At 41.1% G+C, this 20,788-nt stretch overlaps 1 protein-coding gene across 4 annotated transcripts in view; it reads left to right on the top strand.

Annotated features, from left to right (window-relative positions):
* The first annotated feature begins 1,099 nt into the window (after positions 1-1,099).
* The window catches only part of LOC131235692 (uncharacterized), a 30,820-nt gene continuing 11,131 nt past the window's right edge, over positions 1,100-20,788 (top strand). The window contains exons 1-2 of one of the 4 annotated variants that reach the window (XM_058232985.1): positions 1,100-1,552; positions 15,094-15,162. In XM_058232985.1, coding sequence (XP_058088968.1) covers positions 1,543-1,552; positions 15,094-15,162 — 79 coding nt within the window. In that variant the 5' untranslated portion in view covers positions 1,100-1,542. Of the gene's footprint in view, positions 1,553-15,093; positions 15,188-20,788 lie in introns of all 4 variants that reach the window. The other 3 variants (XM_058232987.1, XM_058232986.1, XM_058232988.1) reach the window with 3 other exon arrangements.

Consider the following 20,788-nt stretch of genomic DNA (forward strand, 5'->3'; position numbering starts at 1 on the left):
CTTGAACCACACTATTTTATTTGTGACCATCTATCAATAGCCCATCATTTGAATGGTTAGGATTTCTCAATCAGTTAAATTTTAGACATATGCTCTATAATTTGGATGGTCTGGGTAGTGTCCTTAAGTTACAAATATCAAAGGTTGAGTCAACAAATATCAAAAGGTGGTCAACCAGCATTGGAATCTTCTCCTCAACTTATCATTGTTAAAATAATGGAGAGCTAAATGATACTCGGGCAGAGAACGACCCTTGATACGCAGGCACTCATAACATCTAGATGTGTCATGGATAACCTAAATCTAGTAAGCCACATTACCAAAACCAGATTGGTTAAAAAAACATAATCATTGATTGTGGACACTTGTTAATCAAAATAGGACCATTATATACCTTTCATTTCTAACCGTCCAATTAATGTCCACCAACCCAAAAGCAAGTTGATCAATTAAGCATAACTTTTAAATCATGATACATTTAAAAGCGGACCCATAATTATGACATTTTAATTCGAATAAAAGTATTTCGACGCATGCAATTCAATGTAATATCTAAGTGGCTACGTATCATCCATCACATTCTTTTGGACCATTAAAGTTCTCCCTAAAATAAGGACGGAATGATAAATAAACTGGTATTTGTATGCCGTGGTGCGCCCGTATGGTACCGGTACAAACACAACTTGTAGTCGTATCGGGATTTTTTAGATCTCACGTTAAGTATTCATAAGATCCGATCCGTCCATCTTGTTCTGAACCTCATGATGATCACAAAAACCAATAATCAGATTAATCCAATGCTTAGGTGGACTACAACACAGGGAATAGTAAAAAAATGCCTACGGCCTCTATAAATGCATGGGGTGTGGCCGACCTGCCTGGGTCTTAGAACGGCATGATTTTTGATTCGTCCGTTTATCCCAGTGGTCGTGTCTAACCAATGGATAAGATGGCATATACACAACACAGTGGGACCCACAAACAGTGAGGAAGCTTTTCCTGGGCATCCCCTTGCAACCATTCGGGCTGTTTTTGTGCCGATGGCCTAAAATAAAAAGTGCCTATCTAATGGACGGTGAGGATCTGATGCACAGTTGACGTGGGTCCCACAACAGCCCGATACAACAACATGTTGTGGTGGTACCGGTACCATAAAACGGAGAGATTCAAAGACATGCCGAGCAGATGCAACCACACTAGAAGAATCAGAGTCGCTAACAGCTGCAGAAAATAGACAGCACCAGACAACTTCTCTCCAGCAGCATCAGCAGCCGGCCATGGAAGGAGGATAGTAAGCAGCAGCTGAGAAGCTCGAAAATGCCTTCGAGAAGCTTCTTTCTCCACCTCGGATCCTGCATTTTCCTTTGCTGCTCTTCCGTCTCCGATCCTTGCTACGATCCGAGCTTCATTTCTTTCGAGAATAATGCTAGACTCGTGCCTCTCATTCCTTCCCAACACCTTCGGATCATTGATGCCTCTTGATCTCGATCTCGCCTCTGCCGCCGTTGTTTACCGCTCGGAATCGACGGCCGGGATTTCGCCATGAAATCGGGTGAGTCTTCCTCCGTTGTCTCGCTTCGAAACCCTAGAAGTGAGTCGCATGAGAAAATTTGAATGCGATTTTGGAGTCTGTGCTTGTTAGGTGCCCGTGGTTCGGTGATCTGGACCGTTGATCTGGTCAGCTCTGTTGTGGATGGACTGATCCAAAAATTCGTCTGGTTTGGAAGATCTTAGGCAGCCATTGTGTGGACTGAACCATTGTTGTATTTTTCCTTTTGTTGGGTTCGATTTATCATGTTAAAGACATTTTTGGGGCATCGTATATGGACAGCGAGGCCCATCAATTCAGTGGTCTAGATCACTAACTAGTGGGCCCTATTTGTGGGAACTCGAGTCAAGGATCAGATAATGCCTCCTTGATGCAATTATGGGAACCTGTAGAGGCATGCTGAGATAACTGTCACACCTGTAGAGGTATCGACTGTGATCAGCATCATCTCTCTGGAACGAAAGAAATCCATGGATAAGCTGTTTTAATGTAAAAGGAAAAAACAAAACGAAAATCATCATCGTCATCTAGGCCTTGTCCCAATTAATTCGGGTCGGCTACATGAATCCTTGTTTGCTATTCCACTCTATTTAAGGGCCATAACTTCAATTAGACTATGGGGTCGTTTGGATGGTGGTAAATGGTTTACGTTGTAAATGATTTACAGCCTGTCTGTTTGGCTTCAAGTTGTAAATGATTTGCTAGTAAATCATTTACAGTGTTTGGATAGCCTGTAAATGGTAAATGAAATCTGCTTTATAGGCTTAAAAAAAGAGCCGTTGCCATCTCCTCATTTACTAGTAAATGAAAGCTCACCTTTTTGTTGGTAAATGAGGAGGCGGCTTTGCTAGTAAATCTTTTACAAGTAGTAAATGATTTACAAGCAAATTAGAGCATCCAAACACAAGTAGTAAATGATTTGCTAGTAAATCATTTACTACTTGCCCCATTTACCACCATCCAAATCACCACTATTGGTCATTAAGTCTTCTCTTATTACCTCCACCCATGTCCTTTTGGGCCTTCCTCTTGCCCTTTTAGAGCCTTCAACTTGTACCAATGTACTCCTGACCAACGCAGTTCTTGGTTTCCTTTTTGTTGAAAATGAAAACAGAGTTAAAATTTGCAGCAAGTGTCAATGAGCTAAAATGCAAGGAACCTAAGAAACAAATTATAAAAAACTAGAATTCTATGTAAAATGACATGAAGCTGATGTTTGGGCACCCAGATTTTGATGCACACACCCCTTTCCATTGTTGTTTTGCACTTTTTGGCTTTGTTTTTATGCTGTGAAAAATATAACGCAGCAGAAGAGAGGAGTGCATGTATCAAGAGTCGGGTCAATAAATGTCATCTACCCTTGTAAAAGCTAGAAACTGTAACAACCATTGCCCCTTTGAGGGGAAACGTAGATAACCTCCTTACAAGAACTTGCATGGTCTACCACTCTCTTATAATTCCATTCACAATCCTAGACTGGGTCTTGATTAAGAAACTCTATCGCGATTCAAATTTGATAGTAGTCTATACTTAACATTGTCTATGCTTCCAGATTTATCCATTCAAGAAAGCCAAATTAAATGCCAGATATCTATCTTTAATTAGATTGCTTGCAACATTTATAAGTAGATAGGGGAGCATGTACAATCTATGAAGAATGGGAGGAACGTGACGGTCATTCCATTTCTTGGATGGAATGTTTCAGAATTTTAATATTTGTAGTGTCGCTTTTGAAAATGGTTTGCGTAAAACTTTAAAAATTGAAGGGAATAGGACGTTCTTTCTTCCCCAAAAGAGAGTTTCAACCACTTAATCTCTCATTTGATTGGGAGTGATTTTTGCTTGAATATCCCTTGAGGCCTTGAGAAATACTAATTCATGAATAGTGCGGTACCTTTACATTCTAGTGGGCAGGTCTTGCACCTAGGGGCCTGTTTTACTATTTTACAGATGGTAGTATATTAGAAAAAAACAGAAGGGAGAATTCTTCATCAATTCCACAAAAGATCTAGGCTTGAAATTAGCCAAGGCATCAAATCTTGCAATTACGGGTGGGTTAGAACATCATATTCTCACCCAGAGGTGTCTGAAAAATTGCCTTTTGTGCAGTGGATTTGAGAAGCTGCCTTGACAAAGTCCATATGTTTCCAATTACAGACAACATGCCTAAACATTCATATTGTTTTAAGCGTTGAAATAACAAAATATATACATAATAAGTAATGAAACATAATTAAAGAGTTGAGCTCACTTCGTTTAATGCCCTTATTTGCACATCTAAGTCAGGCTTTTTTATTCTTGACAAATCATGCAGCATATTTGAATATCAATTTTAAATAGTAGCATATATAATAATAATAACAAAAACAACAACAACAATAATAAAAACAATAAAGGGTTTTAATGATTATATCTTTTCTTTTTTGAGAGATAACTAAAAAAATTATTGAAAAAGCGAGAAAAGAATACAAAATGCGTGGACATGAAATCGCAAAAAAAAACTGCCTAGGTGTCTATGACACCAAAAGCACCGCCATTAAGGTCAACCTCCATTTAGATTTATTGGCTTTACCCACTCCCCCATGCCATGCCCACAACGCATCCTTCGAGCATTTTGGCATAACCTAGTCGGTGTGAAGTTCGTTCAAAAAATGGATCCACACTTTTGTAGCAAATGAACAATGGATGAAGTGGTAATCGATAGATTCTACGTCGGCCATGCACATAACGGCAATGTGTTCCGTATTCGTTACGATATGGCCATAAAGGCCGATATGTATAGGTACTGGCCATGACCGTTACATGATATGGGGTGAAACAGGGCAATTGGTTTTTTGGACTGTATCGGTTGTTATCAGGGTTGTAATGGCCGTTACGGGGTATAACGACCGTTACTCCCGTAACGGTCGAAAAATGACCACTTCTTTTTTCTATGTAAATCTATTTTCTTCCTCAATTTTTTTTTTCACTTTTCTCATTCTAAAAAACTTTCTACATCATTCTAAGTAGATTTTGATCTTTTGTACTATAGTTTTTAGGAATAAAATAGTAGATTGAAGCGATTTGGGCGAATAGAAGCTCTGAGGGCCTTTTTTTTTAAAAAAAAAAAATTTTGAAAAATTGGTATATATGCAAATTTTTATAATTTTTAGAATTTTTTTTTTCCGATTTCTAATTCTAATGCTTGATTGTGATGTGTAAACATTTGGAACACATAACATGTTCATAAATTCACCAAACAACTCAATACAACTCTCTCACCAAAGAGTGGACTGTTACACTACCATAAACATGTTAAAAAAAATGAATACATATTTAGAATATTTACATTATTCCAGATTTTCTAGATATTTTTTCAGAAATTTTCTGGCAAAATTTTTTTGAATTGTTACGGGGGTTGTAACGGTCGTTACGCCCCCGTATCGGCCGTTACAACTGATACTGGTATTGATAACGGTGGTGACCATTACGACCACCATTACCGATATGGAATACCTTGCATAATGCATATGTTGGGAAGGACTACCGATTTCCTTTGAAGGTTATCAATCATGTGATGACTTTTTCCGACCCAGAAGCCAAACAAAGGTTGCCACACGTGGGTGGGCACCATAGAACCAATGCAAATAAGGAAATGACATCTCGTAAGAGATAGATAATGAGGTAATTAATCTGTAAAATGTGCGAACTAAAAATTTGCTAGAGCGGTGCGACAACCAAATTAATGAATCGACTTCATTAACTGAAGGATTGTAGAGATGGAGATGATCCAACAATGATCTCAATATCCGTCATGTTCCTTTGGCAAGGAGGACTCCACCCCTGAGGGAAGAATAACATTCCGCCACTAAGATAAAGTGATCCGGGTCAAGACCGACAATTCCAGGAAAGAGATCCTAAAGCGTGCTATTCCCACACCATCTATCCACCCAAAAAACGGATTCACCTACCATTATCAAGTGAGAACGTTGTGCGCCGTTCGAACCATGTGTTCCGTTGTTGCAATCGTCTTCCAACTGCTTGAGGTTCTATATAGGGAGGACCTCTTCACGAACTAATCTCCTTCTTGCATCACATATTTGTTGGCGATAACCACCCTCCACAACCTTCCAGCCTCGGTGATGTATCTCCAAATTCATTTCCCAAGAAGAGCAATATTCATGTCACCCAACCTTCTGAGACCAGCTCCCCCCGATTCCACTAGCTTGCATACCTCTTCTCATTTCAGAAGATGAAATTTCCTTGGTTCCTTTCCAGAAAAAATCCCTCCTAAGCTTTTCGAGTCTGTCGAGCACCGATTTTGGGCATTTGAAAAGCGACATGAAGTAAACTGGCATTTTGGAAAAAGTCGTCTTGATAAAAGTTAATCGACCGCTCAAAGATAAATACCTGCACTTCCAGCTTGCCAATTTCCTTTCAATCCTCTCAATGACCCTATCCCAAAGGTGTTTTGCTGGTTTACCAATACAGAGAGGGAACCCGAGGTACGTGGAGGGGAAAGACCCCACTTTGCACCAAAATATGTTCGCCAATTGACCCAAATCGTCCTTGCTCACATGAATACCCAACATTTTTGATTTTGATGCATTAATTTTCAGACTCGAGACTGCCTCAAAACAAGTATGCATGAATATCCAAATCATCCTTGCTCACATGAATACCCAACATAATGATTATATCACAAAAATAACTTGATAATAACTAACAAGTACATAATGAATGTGCATGAGAGATTACTAGAGCAAGAGTAATAGATACTATCCATCACTTTTTATTATTACCTGTTGTCAAGGTGTCTCAAATTGGTTACGTATTGGCTGTAACGGCCGACACATAATGGTAACAGCAATCATCGTTACGCGATATGGGGCTGAAACGGTGGGGTCCAGAAAAAAAGAGAATTGCAATGGCCATTACGGGGCCGTAACGACCGTTATAGGGCATAACAACCAATACGGTTCCTGTAATAGTCATTACGCACGGTAAACTTAAAAGAAAATGAAAAAAAGGGGAAAAAACACACCAGATTTTCTTCTTCTTCATCATCTACTGCTAAGCATTGCTGCTGCAGCTGCAACTGCTTCTACTTTTTCTTCTTCTTTCTTCCTAGTGGTGCTTCTTCAATGGTGTATGCCCTCGTGGCTAGAGAGGCTACACCCGAGGTTAGTGTAGAGTTGCCACCTGATGTGAGTTCGGTACTGGAGGAGTTTAGTGATGTTTTTTCTGAGGATTTACAGGATGAGCTTCCACCCATGAGGGTCATTCAGCATGCCATTGATATTTTCCCTGACTTGACTCTAACAAACTTTCCTCATTATCGAATGAACCCTACGGAGCATGCAGAGTTGAAGAAGTAGGTAGATGAACTCCTTAAGAAGGGTTTCATTCAGGAGAGTTTGAGTACGTGTGTCGTGCCATCGCTTTTCATGCCTAAGAAAGTTGGCACTTGGCGCATGTGTGTGGACGGTCGGGCCATTAACAAAATCACTGTTAAGTATCAGTTTCCCATACCGTGACCTAATGATATGTTAGACATGATGGTAGGTGCCATGATTTTCTCAAAGATAGACCTCAAGAGGGGGTATCTCCAGATATGTATCCGCCTAGGTGATGAATGTAAAACGGTCTTTAAAATGAAGGATGGGCTCTATGAGTTGTTGGTCATGTCTTTTGGTTTGACTAATGCTCTGAGTATGTTCATGTGTGTGATGACTCAGGTGTTGAGGCCCTTTATAAGGAAGTTCTTGGTGGTGTACTTTGACAATATTCTCATTTATAGTACCTCTAGAGAACTATACCTCCGCCATTTGAGGCAAGTTTGCAAGATCCTTAGGGAAGAGAAGTTATATGCAAACTTCAAGAAGTGTTCATTTATGTCAGATATAGATCTTCTTAGGTTTTATAGTTTCATCAGAAGGCATGTTTGCGGATCCCGAGAAAATCAAGGCCATTGTGAGTTGGCCTGAACTACGGAATATTTGTGAGGTACTTAGCTTTTACAGCTTAGCTACCTTATATAAGCGATTCATCGGAGGCTTTAGTTTCATTATGGCCCTCATCATATATCGTATAAAGAAAGGGGAGTTCAAATGGACTAATGCCACGTCAAAAGCGTTTAAGGAGATCAATGACAAGATGATAGGGGCTCTTGTCATGCGCCTTCCTAACTTTTATAAAATCTTTGGTGTTACTTGTAATGCTTCTGGGGTAGGTGTAGGTGGAGTACTTAGCCAAGAGGGACACCATGTTGCTTTCTTTAGTGAGAAGTTGAATGAAGCAAAGCAACAATACTCATGATAAACAGTTGTACGCAGTAGTGCAACCCCTACGTCATTGGCGACATTATTTACTACCATAAGAGTTTGTCTTGTTCTCAGACGATGAGGCCTTATGTTATCTTAACTCCCAAATCAAATGAAACCCAAAGCATGCCAAGTGGGTTGAGTTTCTTCAAGAGTACTCACTTGTTCTGAAACACAAGGCCAGGGTTGAGAACAAACATGTTGATGCCCTTAGGCGTAGAGTGACATTACTTCAATCTATGAGCGTTAAAGTCACTGGATTCGAGGGTTTAAAGGACGAATATTCCAGGTGCCTAGACTTCGGGAAAGTATATGCGTCACCTTTGAATGGTCAGAGGAATGATAGTGGGTGTGTCTTGAACTCCTGATTGATAGCTTTCTATTCAAAAGAGACAGATTCTGTGTTCCCCGCACATCCGTATAAGATTTCCTTGTTTGGGAGCTTCATGCTGGTAGAGTAGCCGGTCATTTTGGTTGTGACAAGATTATTGCCCTTGTAGAGGACGAGTTTTATTGGCCAAGTCTCAAGTGAGATGTAGCCAAAATTACAGAGCAATGCCAGACTCGTCAGTTGGCAAAGCAGAAAAAGTAAAAAACAGGTTTATATACACATTTGCTAGTGCCACACGTTCTGTGGCAAGACCTTAGTATGGACTTCATGCTTGGGCTTCCTAAGACAATAAACAAACACAATTCCATTTTTGTGATAGTGGATTGTTTTTTCCAAAATGGCCCGTTTCCTACCATGCTCAAAGACATCCGATGCCTCCAACCTCGCGAAGCTATTCTTTGCGGAGGTGGTTCATTTACATGGTTTGTCAAAAACCATCATGTTTAGCAGGGATGTTAGGTGTATGAGTTATTTTTGGAAGACACTTCACATGATGTGCATGAGATTACAATTTTCATTGGCATACCACCCGCAGATTGACGGTTAGACAGAAGTGGTCACCTGTTACAGTGTCTTATGGGTGGCCATACTAGGACTTGGGATGCAATCTTACCTGTAGCTGAGTTTGCATATAACAGTTCAGTTAATAGGTCAATAGGCATGAGTCCCTTTGAAGTTGTGTTTGAAGTTGTGTTTGGTTATAAGCGTAGAAAACCTATAGTCCTTATGACCTTCAGAGTCTGCAGATGCATTTGCATGCCACATTCATAACTTGCATATGGAGATTAGAAAACAGATTAATGTTAAGTAATGAAAAATATTAGAAACTTGCTGACTCTCATCGTATGTTCAAAGAATATTAAATAGGCGATAAAGTGATAATAAGGATAAGGCCTAAACGGTTTCCACTAGGGGTGCACACGGGTCGGTTCGGTCCGGTTCTGGGGTGAAACTGGAACCAAACCGTTCCTAATGGTTCTACGATTTTCGGAACAGGAACTGGACCGTTAGCACCCTAGAACCGAACCGGAACCGGACCGTGAAAACCGGTTTGGTTCCAGATCGGTTCCACAGTCCTGGGCTTTTAAAAATCCAGCTCAGTTGGTATGAGATGGAGAGAGAGAGTTGCCGTGGCGGACCGACGATGGTGAATGGCGAGAGAGAGTTGCCGTGGTGGACCGACGATGGTGAATGGAGAGAGAGAGAGAGAGAGAGAGAGAGAGAGAGAGAGAGAGGGCAAGGGCCTGGGCCCTGGGTAGCCGCACGCAGAGTCGCAGACGGGGAGAGAGATGAAGACGACGAGAGAGAGAGATATAGAGAGAGAGGCGAGAGTCGGCAGGGGCTCGGGCAGCTGCACGTACTACGCAGATAGAGAGAGAGACAGCGAGAGAGAGGGAGACGACGAGAGAGAATAGGGTTTTTTTTTATTTTTTCCGATTTTAAACCTAAGTTGGGATCCACGGTTCGGATCCATGGTTCGGACCACGGTTCGGGTCCATGGTTCAGAACGGTTCGGTTCACGGTTCGGTTTGGTTCTACATGCCCCTAAACTGGAACCGAACCGTATCCAACGGTTCTTGGATTTTTGGAACTGGAATCGGAACCGGTGCAGTCTAGAACTGGACCGGTTGATCGTTTGTGGTCCGGTTCCACGGTTCTATCGGTTTGATGTGCACCCCTAGTTTCCATATGGGAACTACAAAAAATTACAAGCTTGTAGTGTTGGACTATATAAGATTTTGAAACGATTAGGTCTCAATGCGTATTTAGTTGATCTTCTACGTAGTATGGGTATTAGTGCTACATTCAATGTGGAAGATCTTGTGCCTTTCCAGGACTCCTCTCATGACCTAGATGATGACACACCAGGCTTGTCCCATCGCCCATGGACTTTACTTGACCCGTTTTCTCAGCCTTTACCGCCTTTACCACCCATACTTACGAGCAGAGAAGAGGGATGATATTTTGGACGAACATGTGGTTTCCACTTAACATGAGTGCTTTCATAAATATTTAGTTAAGTGGAAACATCAACCAATTCTAGATTGCATGTGGATCACAGTGGCGGATCTTTTGTGACTTGACTGGGATATTTTGGAGCGGTCTCGCAACTTTATTTCGTTAGAGGCAAAATCTTCTCAATCGGGAGGAGTTGATGAGGATATCTGACTATTTAGAGTATACTAGAGGAGAAGGAGATTGGCCCATCCTTCACTTTGGTTCAATGACTTGTACATGCGCCCGGGTGGGTTGCACTGAGGACTTGAAGGTCCCACATGTATAATTGTGCATAGGGGTGTACACGAACTGAGCCAGCTCGGTCAACTCGCTCGACTCGGCTTGGAAAAGCTCGATTCGGCTCGGTTCGAAGTTGAGTTCGATCCGAGTCGAGCTGGTTTTTAGAGCTCGAAACTGACTTTGAGCTGGCCCGAGCTCGACTCGACTTGGTTTGATATATGGCTCGAACTCGGCTCGACTTGGTCAGATGGTATAAAAAGAAAAAAAAAACCCCTAAATTTACCCCCTTTCCCTTTGTTTGAAAAAACCCGCTCGACGCTTGACCCTAGCCCTACCTTCCTCTCTCTCTGCTCGTCCCAGACTCCCGCTCGACCCTAGCTCTACCTCCCTCTCTCTCTGCTCGTCTCGGACTCCCGCCCGACCCTAGCTTTGCCTCCCTCTCTTTCTGCTCGTCCTGGACTCCCGCCCGACCTTAGCTCTGCCTCCTTCTCTCTGCTCGTCCCGCCCGACTAGCAGCGGCCGCCCGACCTCTGGCTTCCCTCTCTCTCTCTACTTGTCCTGCCTGACCAGCGAGCTCGGCTTGAACTGGTTCGATCTGCTAACCGAGCCGAGTCGAGCTGGAGATGATGGCTCGATCATCGAGCCGAGCCGAGTTCGAGCTGGGTGTGCCTGCTGACCGAGCCAAGTTGAGCTGAGGCCAGCTCGACTCGGTTTGACTTGATGTACACCCCTAATTGTGCACCTTCGAAGACCCTACACTAGGAAGATGCATATGGCATGCTTATTTGAGGAGTTTTGACCGTTAAATCGTGATGACACGATGATTGAACCGTTAAATCATGTGGATCTTACAATCAGGCAGTTGGATCATTGTTATCCTTGATCACTATGATCATTAGTATTAGGATTAGCCGATTTTATGTTTTTTATGGTTATTTATAGTTTAGGATGAGTTATTTTCTGCTAATTGCATCATGAGACGTGAGGTATGTTTTTATTGAGGGGTATTTTTATCAAAACACATTTATTCAGACTATATAAGGGGGCGATGTCCAGACTTAACACACTATTATGGAATGAAAAAATAACTCTTTTGCTGGAGAAGCCTCTCTCATGTGATTTGGGATTCTCTTGTGAAAAGAGACTGCTTTGTGTGAATCCAAAGGTGTGAAGCCTAGTATCCTCTTCATCTCTATCTTATTCTTCTCTAAAAGGTATTTTTCTTTCTCACCTTTTCTGTTTCTCCACTTTAGAACCAAAATCTTCCTTGCCCATCAACATACTCCATATAATCTCACTTCCCATCATCCGACAACCATAACCTAGGCCTAATTGATCAAAACCAAAGAGTGTACGGTTTGCCCTTGTTCGTACAGACTGTACGCTTGACTGTACGGACATCTGTACACCCTCTTCCACCTTCCTTTGATTTGGCAAAACTCTAGCCCTAATAACCTTCAAAACCCCTATTTTTCTAACCCTAGGTTTGTGCAAATCTGCCCACTGAATTAGAACCATACCTATGCTAATGTGAGACTTACAGACTTCCAGTCTCTCATTAGGCCTTAGATTTTCATGCTTATGTGGTTTATGCTTGTGTGGGATTGTGATTCAACATAAATCTGAATTTTATTATCTATTTGGAACTCTTTTAGTCATGGTAGAATGACATGTTATTATATTTGGCTTATTTCGATTAATCCATTAATAATCTCCTGCATCTAAATGGTTACATCACACGTCTTGATATATATATATATATATATATATATATATATATATATATATATATATATATATATATATATATATATATATATATATATATAGGGAAATGGTACTATGAGGTCGAGTTGTGTGGGCCTCACTGTGATGTGTGTCGAACATCAACACCGTGCATTTGATGGGTCTCCTTTAGATTATAAAATATACCAAAAATCAACCATATATGGAACTTAGGTGGGCCATACCATCTAAAACCACGTGAAGACATGTCTAAAATTAATAAAAGTACTTGGCGGGGCTCACATGAGTTTTGGATGTGGCTGAAACTTGGTCTGACCCCTTATCCAAGTGAGACACACACAATGGATGGTCTGGATTTGTGATCCACATCTTGGTGGGCCCAATAAATGATTATGAATGTTTTAATGGGAGGGTAACACTTCTCAACTGTTGTATATGGTATGGCCCACCCAAGTAATAGATTTACTTGATTTTTAAGTCCATGGCCTCCCATTGAATGGTGCATCTAACTGATGGGATAAATGTTTGACACATCATGGTGGGCCCACACAACTCGACCTCATAGTACCATTTATATATATACGTGTGTGTGTGTGTGTGTGTGTGTGTGTGTGTGTGTGTGTGTGTGTGTGTGTATCCCAATATCGCCCAACAGTGTGGTTTCTAAGCCCACAATGAGTACACTTTTGAGCTCCCTCATGACCTTTGCCACAACCTCCTTAATAATCATGATTGCCATGGTTACCTTTTTTAATTAACAGAACCACCACAATTTGTGCTCCCTCGTCCTCTATCTAACACCAAAGCTGATTTATCATTACCTCCACCTTGCATATATAATGCAGGGGCATTTTCACACCGGGCTTGAGTGGGATTGCTTGTGGGATGCAGGGGCACACTCGGGGTGGGTGGGGCCCACGGGGGATGTCTCGTGTTCAAGACTCATCACTGGGGGGTAAGTAATGCGCATTTCACACTGGCCTCGAATGGGGTAGCCCGTGGGATGTGGGGACACACTCGGAGTGGGTGGCTTGTGTGAGGCTGTACCCATGTAATTTGGGGCCCACGAGGGGGGTTCGGCCGAGGTCTTAACCCATGAGATGTGAGGCCTGGGCTATGAGATAAAGGGATTAATTCGCCATTCTCTAATAGTTCGAGCTTTTAGAGCAAGTGGTTAATTGTCCTGCATCAATATATCTTTGCACCTATGATGTCGGTTAGGTGCAAAGGAGGAAAGGAGAAAGAGGAGAATAGAAAAAGCGAGGGTACATCCTTTTCACCTACGATGTCGCTTAGGTGGGGAGGAAAGGAAAAAGAGGAGAACAAGAGAATGGAAAAAGAGAAAAAAGTACTAAGGTTGGGCATCCCCCACCCCTTTGCTTTTATTCATTTAAGTAAAAACCCAAAATGCTCCTCACTTTTTTCTTTTTTCTTTTTAATGTTTTTTGGGTTAGCTTGTTAGTACACACCCATGTCAATACACACACTCCATGTTAGCCACCCCCGCTGGGGATCGATACCAAGACCTCAAGTGTTCCAAAATGCTCCTCACTTATTATAGATTAATATAAGCACCCTAAGATTACAAAATATGTTAAGTGAGGGTTCACATTGCAAGAAGAGAGAAGATGGACTGAATAAGAGTATGGTCCAGATTACAATTATCCAGGTGAACCTTACTACTGTACAATCCATACACTTATTGACTTTAACGTTCTCCTTCAAAATTGAGCATATATATCATGGATCCCCAACTTGGAAAAGATACGTTCAAAATGATTTCGCAGTGTTGGTGCATACATTAGGTAGCTGATCTTGAGACTTGACATATGCTATAGGGATATTCACCACTTGAGACCTTCTGAAGTATGAAGTGACAGTTGATCAATATGCTTGATTCTCTTGGGAAAAACCAGGTTGCTTGCAATATGGATGGCCACTTGATTATCATGTAACAACTGCATTCGAGTATTCACAACAAATCCCGTTGCATTTAGAGGTTCTTTGACCATACTAACTCACAGATGGTGTGAGCCATAGAAAGATGCTCAACTTCATTGCTAGATCATGCCACCACACTCTGCTTTTTGCTTGCAATGCACCTAGGATGTACTACACCTCTGATATAATGTAGGTGGGCCTTTTTCTTTTATTCAAAAAAATTCAAAATTTCAAAAAATAAAAAATAAAAATACCTACTCATTACAAATTAATACAAGCACCCTAAGATTACAAAATACGATGAGGGGTCACAATGCTCGAGAAAAGAGAGAAGATGTCCAAATTATAATCACCCATGTGGATCATACGACTGTACGATCCACACACTGACTTTTAACAATTTTACTTTGCACATCGAGCTTCATCTTGTAGATTTTCACATGCTGTTTCTTTGTAAGTTTGCTACCATCTTTATTTCAGGCGGATATTAAATGAGGGATTTGTGCAGTGTATTTCTCCAATGGAATATGCGTACATAAATAGAGAGCAATGACCTATTTTTAGCTACACAAGATTGGTATGAATATGAATTGAATCTTAATGGGATCTATACATGTTATGGTATATTGAGAGAGCACTCAGACACGGTACTCCTATAACAGAGAGGATATGTAGCTTTAAACCTGTAAATATATGTTGTTTGTAGATATCTTTATTTTGGGTTTATTTGTCTTTTCTTGTCATTAGATTAGTTCACTGAACATGTTCAATAAATCATGAATCCTACCTCTCTAAGATGACATCAACTGGATCCGAAGTTCTTATGGCACCAATGCATCGACTTAAATCATGCTTGAAGGTTCAAAATGAGTGTGCTATATTTGATGGTTATGCACATATCTTATCAGTCATTTGTCTCACTACAGGATTCCAGAAAAGTTTTGACTCAACACCTGGGCAAAGTTTGGATGGAAGTTTCAGAAAGTCAAAATCTGGTTTGTATTCATGCCTAGTATTCGGGTCTCTTACTAATGGCCTTGTATTTGATATTCAGTGTTTTATGTTCCTATCATGTTTAACATTCAAGTGCCATAATTTTGAGTAAATCTATGTTCCCCGGTCATTTATACATAATGTGCATTGAGAATAAATTCTCTGCCAGTTGCAATGTCAATCTCTTATGAGTCGAACACATGGAAAGTGACACATTGATAGGCGTGAGATTACCAATGAACATCGCACAATATAAAATATCAATCATTTGTAAAAAAAGAAAGAATTATCTCTGATATGGAGTTCCGCAAAATGACTAACAAGGCGTGCTTCTTAACCATGTTTCATGCAAGTTTACAAATTTAAATATCATTACCATGTGAACCTGATTAGGGTACAGCACAAAATAGGAGACTTACATATTGGGCATGCAGTTCCGCATTCTCCAAGGATGGCGTATGTGTGTTGTGGCAGAAAATCATGCCATTGAGGTCATCAGATAGACTATCCAGAGTACATTGAATATGGATCATTTTTTACACTAGTGCAGCCTGTCTCATGGCTGGACTGGTACTATTTTGGGGCCATGGGACTGAGAGCCCATATGCAGGTAGGGTCCCACTTGTCGAACAATCTGGATCTTCTACATGCAGGCCTTATTGGCATATAGTGTCAGAATTGAATTTTGAATCCTCCCATCACAAATAACACCCCATGTGTACATCTTACCCATACAAAATCCTCATTATATCATTACAAACTCCTCTTACCCACATCCTACTCCCAAACCTACTACACTTGGGATTCTTACAAGAAGAATACTTTCCTTCATCAACCCAAAATCCTATAAAATATTCATATTGCATTTGGAAAGAATAGCAATGTAAGAATATGTGGCGTCTAGAAAGTCATGCTGTTCATGTGCATGGACGCTTTAATCTGAATCGTTGAAATTGTGATCTTAGAAATCATATTGATTAGAGCATGCCAAAAGTCAAATTCATGTCTATTGAATGAATGGTTAAAAGAAGATGTTGAGCAGTCCAGTAAGAAACTGTTTTTTAGATGCGCAAATACACAAGCTTTATTAAAATGAGTTGACTGCATGGACCCAAAGGCTACAAGCAAAAGCCCAGAGGCAAAATACACAAACAGCCTGACTTTCTTCTTCTTCTTCTTCTTCTTCTTCTTCTTCTTCTTTGTGTGTGTGTGTGTGTGTTTATCTTCTCAATAATCAATTCTAGGCAGTTCTCCAGAATTGTTTATTGTGAATCAATTCCGCTCTTCTTAGAAGCAACACGCCCAACTGGCCCTTAGTATCTATTAATTTTTATTTTGATTTTTTTATTCAATTAGTGGGTAGTTTCCTTAATTTAGATAGCTATAAGACCAGGCATGCTGACGCGGGACAATTAACCACTTGCTCTAAAAGCTCGAACTGTTAGAGCATGGTGAATCAATCCCCTTATCTCATAGCCCAGGCCCCACATCTCATGGGTTAGGACCTCGGTCGAACCCCTCTCGTGGGCCCCAAATCACATGGGTACTGCCTCACACGAGCCACCTACCCCGAGTGTGCCCCTACATCCCATAGGCAACCCCACTCGAGCCCGGTGTGAAAATGCCCTTGCATTAATCACCCCCGGTGAGGAGTCTCGAACACGAGACCTCCCGTTCTGATACCAATTTGATGCGGACAATTAACCTCTTGCTTTAAAAGCTCGAACTGTTAGAGCATGGTGAATCAATCCCTTTATCTCATAGCCCAGGCCCCACATCTCATGGGTTAGGACCTTGGCCGAACCACTCTCGTGGGCCCCAAATCACATGGGTACCGCCTCACACGGGCCACTTGCCTCGAGTGTGCCCCTGCATCCCACAGGCAACCCCACTTGAGCCCGGTGTGAAAATGCCCCCGCATTACATGCTTTATGGGACCAAATGTTGGACTATCATGTTCATGGTACAGGTGTAGCTGAAGTGGGGATGTTGAGATAGATAAGTGGTTGATTTGTTGGAATTTATGTGGTTCATTTATCAGTTGCTGGAAATTCTTCTGCTGGTCATGTTTGTAGTTGTAAATCATCTATTTTGTTTTCATGACCTCTGATATTCCTATTTTCTGTGAGAATTAAATTATTATCGAAGTTTTACACCCTAATATCATTCTTGCTGTCCCTTATCTGTCCGATATCATCCGGCCCCCCTCCAGAGTGGTTGTGCTTGGTTGGCTAGTGGGAAATGACAAAGTGCTTACCGTTGACCATCAGAGAAACAGTAAGATGATAATTACGAATGGCTGCCCTATGTGCCTCAAGGATGTGGGTGGTCAATCATCTGTTCCTGCATTGTGACTTTGCCTTTGAAATTTGGGGCAACATTCTTCCTGTGTTTGGCATGCATCATTCCATGCCACCTTATGCTCATCTGTTCATGCAAGCTCAGGTCGTGGTTGGTACAGGCAAGAGAAGGAGAGTGATTTAGCTTCTCTCCTTGTTAGTGTTATCTGGTCTATATAGGAGGAACAGAACAATAGGACCTTTAATAACTAGGCTACTTCAACGGAGGTGGTATTCTTAAAGACTAAGGGCCGGATCATTGGGCCATGGGATGACATCTCACCTTCCCCCTTCTTTCACCTTTGACTTTTCCTTGCTTTTGAATAATATTTTGAGCTCTCTCTCTCTCTCTCTCAGACAGACACACACACACGAAATAATATAAAATGAAAAAAGAAGGGTCCCATATCATAGACCTATAGCCCACCATATCCACATACTTACACGCATCAACCAACCCCACTGGCCTTCTGACCATCCACCCAGTCCCACTCAAATTCAAATCCACAGTCCCACCAGCCTTATGTTACTATCATTCTTCAGTATCCACATTCCACAAAATAATCCACACCCATAAACTCTATTTCAGCCCATCCAGTCCTTTATTCAAATCTAACAGTCCTGAACTGTTGCACAATATAACCTTATATTAGTCCCATTCTCATCAACCCTTTCCTTAACAACACTCGTCATTCCCACATCCTGACAAGTACTATAACCTTACCACAAACCAACCAAAATGGTTCCTTATCAGCCATCTAATCCATAATCCTGTTCCCTTTACACGATTTATGTCGTCCTTATTCGTTCCAAATTTTGTTGATTCACAAGGTGATCCATTTAGAATTCAATCTATTGTACATGGGAGGATTGTTAAGATGGTAATTGATGGGAATAGTTGTGGAAATTTCATCTCTGGGGAGGTAGTAACGAGATTTTTGAAATGGATTATTTTTTGATGCAACATACATTGTGGGTACCTTTTTTACAAGTGGTCAAAGTGCAAGATGTTGTGGGGCCTTATGCGTGTGACTTGACAATGACATGAGGTTGGAAAATTGAAGATTCCGATGAGGGTCAAGTCATTCCTCACTTTGATAATTGTTGTGTTGGACATAGGCTTGTGGGGCCCACTTGTGGGCAATCACTAGTGGGTGGGTCCCACAAGGTTTAGCCTCCTTTTTTAAAACCTGTTTTTCTCTCTATTTTTTGAAGTTGAATTACAAATTCAACTTTAAATGAAGATTTAGATGAGGAGATAAGGATAAGATCGGATAATCTCTGGTCTCATCCAAACTCTCGGTCCTTCCCTATAAATTGGAAGAGGTCCTCTCGTGAAAGTAATATTAAGAAACAACGAGAGTACATAGAGAAATTTGAGAGATTAATATTGTCCATCTAGCTTGTCCCTTAAACGATCTAAGCCATATATCATAATCTAAGGCCATCTATACTGTAGAATCAGAGGGGTGATTAAACCCATATGCTTTAGTAGTAGTTAGGTGGATTGGTAGACCTAAACCGTTCATCCTCGGCTTTGTGAGGGTCCCATATCATGTAGACCGTCGGATCCTCGGATCCTAAGGGCCCATTCTTTTGCACAAACTTTCAGTGGTATCAGAGCTAGGTTGCAATCCTGGGACCTGTGAGTTGAAAAGACTTAGAAAGCCCCTTTCCCCTGTAGTTTCTATCTTGTGAGGAAGGAGAAGAAGAGCATTAAGCTTCAAGAAATGAGAAAAGGGTTAAGGGTTTAATATCTCTCTAATCTTCTCAGGCAATTGGCAAGGGTGCATGACTCGGACTCTTGGGTTCTAAGAAATGGCTCCCAAACCATTGCTACTGATCGGTAAGGGTGCACGCCTCAGACTCTTGGGTCTTGAGAAACTGCTCCCCGACCATCATTGGTAGGAAGATTTGAGGCTTCTTTCTTTCTTCTCGAACTCTAGGACCAAGGTCCTCCATGGGATACATGGAACATTTCTAGACAGTTTCCAGTCATTTATTTTTATACATTTCAATCCCTTCTACACCTTCTCGCCTATTCATAATTATTCTCTTTATTTCAATGATTAACCGGAGGATTTTGTCCTAGAGCTGTAATCCTAGATTTATTGAATCCCACCAAGTATAGACCCCGTGCAAGGGTGGGTGGAAAAGGTGCTTAACACCTTCCTTTCCATAACTGAGGGCCTTAATTGGAGTCTTCGGAACTAAACCAAGTGGAGTTATTCAATTAAACATCAAATCCAATCCTTGGGTTATTAAGTCCTATGGATTCTAACCCTCCACAAATTCTGAGATTTTTGGGCTAGTGGCGACTCCTTTATTTTTGCAAAATTTCACTTGTGTGTTTGCCGCTCTGTTCCACACATACTGATCAAGCAAAAATAAGCATCCAATTAATGGCTATGAATTGATCGTTAAAAGTAAAATGGTGAGTGATCCAAATTTGAAGGGAAAGATCAGATGTATGATATCATTTTCTTAGTGAATGGATTTGGTTATGCTCCAGCACACTAGAGTCAGTGATTCGGACGGTCTGGATTGCCATACGATACAACTATGCAATGTGCATGGTTGAAGAGTCACCACCACTTTCTAAATGGTGCAAAATTAACATGGGAGTCTTGTACACCTTTCTGATCAATGTTTCTGAATTTCATATGAACTTGATTTTTGTTTTTAATGTATGGAACAACTCATTGGAAATTAAATAGAGTAATCAAGACAGTTTGGTCTGCCTGACCGTAGATGGACCATTCCCAGATACTATTTCAGGTTGGGAGGTCCTAGGTTAGTTGAATATTGACAGTTATATTATTTTACTTTTTAATTGTCTATCAATGGGCCACAAACAGAAATGTTAAGATTGTCTTATGGATGAGTGTTTTTTTTTTTCATGGACGAATAATTTTATTTTATTTTGTTAGCTTGTTAGTACACCCACTGTCAGTTCACACTTCACTGTTAGCCACCCCCAATAGGGAATCGATACCAACACCTTAGTGTTGAAACGAGGTATCTTTCACTCAGTCTACCACTTGAGCTATGGATCAGGGTGTCATAGACGAATAATTAATCCACGGTGGAATGAAACAGATGAGCATCATGGATCACCCATCCATGGGCTGCACTTGTTAGAATTGAAAACCATGCCCGTATTGGCCTGTTTTGGCCAATAAATATGGGTTCGGTAAGTGGTGTGCCATAAATGTCGTTATGGGGCCGTAAAGACCATTACATAAAGGTAATGGTGTCAACCATTACACGTTACGGGGTCGTAAAGGCT

The sequence above is a fragment of the Magnolia sinica genome, chromosome 19 (genome assembly GCF_029962835.1).
Source record: "Magnolia sinica isolate HGM2019 chromosome 19, MsV1, whole genome shotgun sequence".
In the NCBI taxonomy this organism is placed as follows: domain Eukaryota; kingdom Viridiplantae; phylum Streptophyta; class Magnoliopsida; order Magnoliales; family Magnoliaceae; genus Magnolia; species Magnolia sinica.